Source organism: Dermacentor silvarum, chromosome 4 (assembly GCF_013339745.2).
Source record: "Dermacentor silvarum isolate Dsil-2018 chromosome 4, BIME_Dsil_1.4, whole genome shotgun sequence".
NCBI lineage: Eukaryota > Metazoa > Arthropoda > Arachnida > Ixodida > Ixodidae > Dermacentor > Dermacentor silvarum.
Genome location: NC_051157.2, coordinates 63422948 through 63430018, shown reverse-complemented (window position 1 = coordinate 63430018; position 7071 = coordinate 63422948). Strand labels below are relative to the sequence as shown.

The window sequence follows — 7071 nt, the reverse complement described above, 5'->3', positions numbered from 1 at the left end:
CTGATGGTTTCCGCGAAAACTCGTCATTACTGCTCTCAGAATTCGGGAATCGTTAAGGCTTTGGCGAGCTCTTTAAGCATTACGCGGAGCACGCTGCTAATCGCTTGCCTTGAGCGCGAATAGCGACGTCGAACGGGAGCTCGAATATCCGAATAAAACATCAATTGTATACGAATGCTCTTGCCAGAAAAGCATCGACGAACCCACAGACATATAACGCAGTTCTGATAAGGAATAGGGTGCCCATCAGTGCGAGATCTATATTATATAAAGCTCCTGGAAAGAAAAGGAGCCGACAAGGCAAACAGACTAGTTAACTTGTACATTCTTTGCTGCCCTTACCAAACGGTTACACCGAGCCATCCGCCTTCCGCCCGCACAACAATGCTAAATGTTGCTTTCCAATGTTACAGCTCTACAACGGCAGCAAATTATTCCGCATAAACCACGTAAAAAATACTGATTTGAGAGATTTGCACGACAAACATGCAGTATACTGAGCAGCAGGAAGTCAACATCGACATTTAATGAAGACTTCACAATTAAAGAGAAAAAAATGGGGGGGAGGGGGCAAAAAAAGAAGGGATGCAGATGTGTGAACACGTTGCAGCACTAGTCGCCTTCCACGATGAGGTGTTGATGTAGGGTGTAGCGGTAGGTGTAGCCGATCGGATGAACCGGGCTTACACGTTGGTCTTCGCCACCGGTAGCTGGACAGGGCTCACTCGAGCAGCGTCTTGTAGGCGAGGAAGGTGTTGCCTCCGTACGCGACCGTGTTGCCAATGCAGAGCAGTCCCGTGGAGAGGCCGAAGTGCCAGTCGACACCGTAGCGGAACTCGGATGCCAGGTAGCCCGTGGTGGAGAGGAGGTAGCAGAACACTGCGAACACGTTCAGCAGTCGGTAGGTGACGCTGAAGCCGTGCATGGGGCCGTCCAGCAGTGCGCACAGGAGGAGCACCGCCGAGACGAGGAGGAAAGTGAAGGCGGTCATCGCCATGAGCACCGTGTCCAGGCGGAAAGTGTAGGCCATCTCCTGCTTATCGTAGTTGTACTTCATCAGGCTGATGACGATCACAAGGCCTACCAGGATCTGGAACATCTTGAGCACACCCGAGGGCGTCCGGATGTAGCTCGTGTAGTACGCCATGGCTGTTCCCACCGGAGGCTTGCTCGGCGCGCTGGCTGTAGCTCGTCGGGAGGCTAGGTGTTTACCTAGCTACGGCGTGGCGTGGTCGCCGACAGAGGCTCTCGGCAGTCCTTTAGCAGGCCAGGTACTTGCTGCGTCGGTGCGCGAACGTCAAACGAGACGACCTGCCGGCACTGGCGGTTCGCCTTCAGGCGATCACGACGAAGGCGTGCCCGCAGGCGAGACTCATGCTGCTGATCCTTGAAGGCGCTTGCCGCCTTTCACTCAGGGTGGAGACAAGGGGGTGAGCTACCGCCTTCCTCTTCCTCACTGCCGAGAAACGAGCCTATTTGGTGGTGGAAATTACGCGCCAGCTCAGGAGCCTAAATACCCACTACGGCATTGACCGAAACTGACGCAAGAGAAGACGGTTAAGGTCGCAATTTTAGAGTTATTTAGTTATATCTGTCGTTCTTACCTTCTTGATGTCAAGGGTAGCTCTGGTGATGGCGGGGCATTGCTGATGAGCGCGAAAATAATAGCGATGAATACAGAGATACCAACAACCTGGTACCCCTGTCTAGTCCGGTGGGTAGAAAAAAAAAGCAAGAAAAAAACAACAACACACAAATGCGATAAAAGTGCAATAGATGTAAAACACGCCATGACGGCCTAGAACTTATAAAAAAAAATCTAATGGGCCCTATTGCCATTGGAATCGGGAAGAATTTAGGATGACGCGAAATCGCGCGCCACCAAGGTGTACCCTAATTTTCTTTTTTTTTCCTTTTTTTTTGTAGCTGCCATGCTGCTACATAAAACACTGTCATGTCACGCTGCCCTCAAGGTTACGCCGTTATTACCTTTCCATATACTACAACTCAAAAAGATCAGTGCCCTTTTAGAAGTGTTATCGCCTCGAGGTTTCCGGTAGCGCCGGAAATCACCCTATAACATTTGGTTTCACTTAGTACAATGGCCTTTCGCTAGAAAGCGAGGGCGTCCTCCTGTAATTGAACACACCCGTCCGGCACTCCTCTCAGCAGCCGTCAGCAGGGAGTGTCCGGACCTCTTCTGCTTCTGCTATCAATTACCACCGTGTGCTTCGGCGACCGCGGTGATAGGAAAGAGAGCGACAGATGAACGAGTGTTCCGCACTCGCTCACGTGAGCATACACAGATCCGTGCGGCCGAGAACCCTTAGGGGAGCTGTCCAGAAAAGTACTTCCAGATGCTGGACAAGGACGCATCGACAGCGTCATCTCCCCACCTCTTCCCGAAAATGAAAACGGCATGTCGACACTTGAATGCTAGGCTAGAATTAGTTTAATAACAAACGGTAAGTGAAAAAGAGAGGTACAACCCTCAAGTTCGGGGTCAGGCGATGTACTTTTGCATTATTTTCAGTATCAAGTACCAAACGCGATTATAATAAACGAAGAAGCAGTGTATAGGCTGAAAAATGGTTACAAATAAGTAGACTTTATTGAGCCAGTTGATCCTGTGCAATCGTCATCAACGACGAACACGAAAAAGAGTAGCATAAAAGGAAAGCAAGTACCATCATGTTTCCTTTTCTTCCTTTAACGCGACAAGTGTGTTTGTCCTGTCTGGTCTCCATCAAGTTCAACGCTCTACATCTACATCCATTAACTGCATCTCCGATCATGCATCTTTAACATTATTGGGCGGAGACAGCTCATGATGGCTCGGCTGACTTATGGATATTGTCACAAGCACAATGTTCGGCAATCATTTATACTTGTGTTATTTGGTTTTGGCTGTGTGACTAACGGTGTCGCGTTACCATTTACACACACTTTGCCGAGCAGCTCTGACTGAGTCGACCTATGGCTCACCGGGTGGTGCAGTTCGATTTTAAGCTTGCTTGACCCAACGCTGACTTACGTTCACATGATGCGACATACCGACTGGACAAGCTGTTTTTTTTTATTTATATAAAAATTAGGCAAAAGCCATCTCACGGTGACTTTTCGACGGTACTACATTTAGCATTGAGTCAAAATAGCGACTCAATTAATCGCCACCGTCGAAACGAGTTGTGCATCAGGCATGTACTGCAGCGGGACTTCTCTCTCGCGCTTCCTTAAGTACACTCTGCGCCCCCTAGCGCCGCCGCCGGAAAGCCTACGCATGACATCCGGAATGGTTGAGATGAGGAACAGACACATATTTCGGCAGCCCTAATGGGACCTCGGGTCAGTGAATGTGGGGAGAAGGAAGTGGGAAGAATGGAGACAATAATAACTGGAACGTTAGAGGGTGATCGGGGCATCCCATGGCGGGACTGGCAATGGGCGGCAGCAGATCCCTAGAGTATACTGGACAGTGAGGTAAGTCGAGTAAGCCGAGGACTACCTTGAAGACATGCGTTTGGCGGCGGGTGGGGAAAATCAGGTCCGCGATGATGGAGACAGTGAGGCCCTGCTGGCGGATGGCAGCAGCGAGTTTTGCTCGTTACGTTTCATTTAGCTTGACGCTATCTGTCCGTTCCGCGCTCAGACGAGTGTACGTACTGCGATGTGGCATGCACACAGCTGCTTAGCAGAAACGCCAATGCGCGTGCGCACATAGCTTATGCCAGCAGCGGAAGCCAGAACGCTGCCCTGGTTCTTGCAGAGTCGACTGAGCGGAGGGTGATGATGCGTCCACTTGGCTTCTTCACTTTTGCAGCCAAACGCTACCTGTTTCGTTGAGACCTTTTAACAATATACACACAGGCTGCGCACGCGCGTCCATACCCTGACAGCCCGACGGCGCCAACGATGGCAGCGACGGTGGTGCCATCGGCGATGGCGCTAACGCGTCTCCAGCGTCCGTGCAGTTGTTGTGGCAATAAAACACACATGTCTAGATGATGTAGACGACTGTAAAGCGGAAGCCCGTTCGCAAGAAAGAGAAATAATGTTGTATCTTACGCCCTAGTCGGCGTCGCGAAACACTTCGATTTGCACCATTTGAGCGACAGCGCGAATAGAGAATAACTCACATCCAATGTTCGTCCGAATGCGATGCGTCTAAGCTATATTATGATATGGGCTGAAATCCTCTGAGCGCAAGAGGACAGGATGATGCATTCCGGTCACGTTTAGGAGCCACCCTTCTCCCCCTTCGCCCACCCTCACCCTCCGTTCAGTGCGTCGCGCGTGCGGCGAAACTCATTTATCATGTCCATGCGCGGCGCAAGGGTCTCCTGTCGCACATTTCAGCGACCTGACGTGTGAGAGCTGTACAGCCACAGGATACGACTGTCGCGGGGATACTGAGACGGAGGCGTAGGGACGAGGCCATATACCGAAGGCGCGCGCCAACGCGAATCGCAGAAGGAACGCTCACAAGCAGCAACGGGCCGACGCCATCGCCTCCGGTCACGAACGAAGACGGCGATCCGGGGCGGGCTATATACCGATGGGGAGGAAAGGAGGGACCTGTTCGCGACGCCCTGCACTGTCTATCCATCTAAATTTGCACTGACCAATGTCTCCCGCGATCTCCAGGCAGGCGCGACTGTCGTTCGGGCTTGCAGCACGGTCGATGGCTAACATGGCAATTTCATGGTCGATGGGCTTCCACGAGAAGCGGCGAGCGACAGGTCGTCGACATTGAAATGAAAAAAAAAAAAAAAAGAATCTTGTCAGTGTAAGAAAAAGACTGGCAGAAAGGTAACAAAAAGGGGAATGTCTTGCAGGTTTCCTTTTCTTCCTTTTGAAATGCGCAAAAGTGCAACCCCGAGCACATCTGTATTCCTTTGCTTCAAAATGATCAACATTTTTTTTTCGTTGCTTTTTTTTTCGTGTGTGTGTGTATTGGGCGCTTGTGTGGACGCGGAGAAAGGTACTTGTGCCGCAATATATATCGTATCTCGTGGTCTGGGAGGCCTGCAATCGTTGTATTGAAAGCGAAGGCTCCTTGTGCTATTGCAGCTGCTACCGAAGCCAACCGCTGCGCCAAATCCCTACAATCATGGGAGAGCATAGTTGTCGTAAGGACTTCCATGAGAGATTGTCGTACAATGCTAGTAGGGCATGCTCGCGGAAAGCAATGCGGAGGCAACTCTGAAGATGTCGTAACGGAGGAGAATGCAGACAATCGCTCACTCGTGACGTTGGAATCTGAACATGGTGCAGAATCGTCGCCGCTTTGAGTGCCGTCAGAACTTTGTCGTTTAGGGTTGGGTATCAAAATGGACAGGCTGCTTATAAAGAAAAATTCGTCACTCAACGAAGCACAAATCGATTCGCTCACTTTGTAAAATTTATACAGAGCCAGTGAACAGCACGCAACGACTGAATGGCGAGGATATTGCGCCGCGCGCTGACGAATAGATTCTTCGTCCTATATTTTGTCTAGTTGCACCGCTAGTTGGTCCAGTTGGTCGCTGTAATCAGTTCTGTACTTCATTCGCGGATGGAAATCTCCGCTAAAACCTTGTTAACATTACAGACGTTTCCCTATCTCTCTCATTCTACAAAATCAATTCGGCTCACTTCGTTTTATCCCATTGTAATCTTCCTCCAGGTGCAACACTACTGAGTGATCCCTAGCTCACCATCTCATAACATAGATAATTTAGGGCTTATTCGTGAAGTGAACTTCCCCAAAGGCGGCGAAACCAACTATAGTCTTTCTTCGTTAAAACTGTTCGACATTTCCCTGGCCACGATAATAAATAAGGCGGGCTCCTTCCATCCAGATGCAGTTCACGGTGGCTGTCATACTTATCGACCACGTTCAAACAGCGAAGTCGTCGGGCTACATGAACGACTGCTACCAAAGAGATTAATTTGTTATTGAATGCTACGTCTGACAGTATAATGTTTCGGAAGAGCGTACCTCCCAAAACTTCCCTATATGTTACAATACGCTATATTACCCAACCGCTTAACAAAAATTCTGTAGTTCGGAAGGCTGTTTACTATATTATGCTATGTAGAGCATTAATTGCGGCTTCGTACTCGCCGTACAAGGGTGGAAACACAGTTCAAGTTGGTAATAGTTCATTGTGGTGTTTTGCGCAGCGCAAGAGGCAGAGTGCTCTTACTCCTCCGAACTTTTTCTAAATGTCATTCTTGCGCTGCGAAAAATACAGCCATTGTATCCCCCGCTTAAGTTCTGCGAAAGGAACTTCTTTACCGCGATCGGCATTTGCATTACTCATGTGTACCTCTATGCTTTATTATAACGCATTTGGGATTATGGGAGGTGAACAAATTACTGAACAATTAACTAATAAATAATTACCTACTAAACAATATATTAAGTGCGAAGCAGTTCTTCGCGAACATTTGCCACTTTGAGACTATCTATCTATCTATCTATCTATCTATCTATCTATCTATCTATCTATCTATCTATCTATCTATCTATCTATCTATCTATCTATCTATCTATCTATCTATCTATCTATCTATCTATATAGCCGCTTACGTCTTGGTGCTCTCATGGTCGTTTCGTTAACTTGGTATGTACCAAAATTGCCATAGTATGAGTAGAGTGTATGACGAACATAAATGGTAGGTCATGACATGAATGTCTTGACATGCGTGTCATGTAGGTCATGAAACAGCCGCCTGCGTCTTGGTACTGTCATGGTCGTTTCGTTAACTTGGTATGTACCGAAATTGGCATACTATGACAAGAGTGTATTACGAGCATAAATGGTACGTCATTACATGAATGTCATGACATGCGTGTCATGTAGGTCATGAAACAGCCGCCTAAAATGACAATGACCCAGCGAAAAAAGATTAACAATAAAAAACTACTGAAATGAGTTCGGACGTGGGTAGTTAGGGAAGGAAACACTAAAGGATGATGGTAGAAGTCATAGTCATGATCATGACTCAGCAGAAATGACAATGACTCAGCGAAAAAAGATTAGCACTCATAAACCATTGAAATGGGTTGTGACGTTGGTACTAAGT

The 7071-nt window shown here is 48.4% G+C and overlaps 1 protein-coding gene across 1 annotated transcript; it reads right to left on the bottom strand.

Moving 5' to 3' along the window:
- Positions 1-567: 567 nt before the first annotated feature.
- LOC119448152 (uncharacterized) lies at positions 568-1463 on the bottom strand. The gene has a single exon (XM_037711611.2). It carries the CDS (start codon positions 1145-1147, stop codon positions 722-724), a length of 426 nt encoding a protein of 141 aa, XP_037567539.1. The 5' UTR covers positions 1148-1463; the 3' UTR covers positions 568-721.
- Between the last annotated feature and the right edge of the window lie 5608 nt (positions 1464-7071).

Coding starts and splice junctions, on each gene's coding strand:
- LOC119448152 (XM_037711611.2), bottom strand. CDS start 1,147: ATGGCGTACTACACGAGCTACATCCGGACGCCCTCGGGTGTGCTCAAG.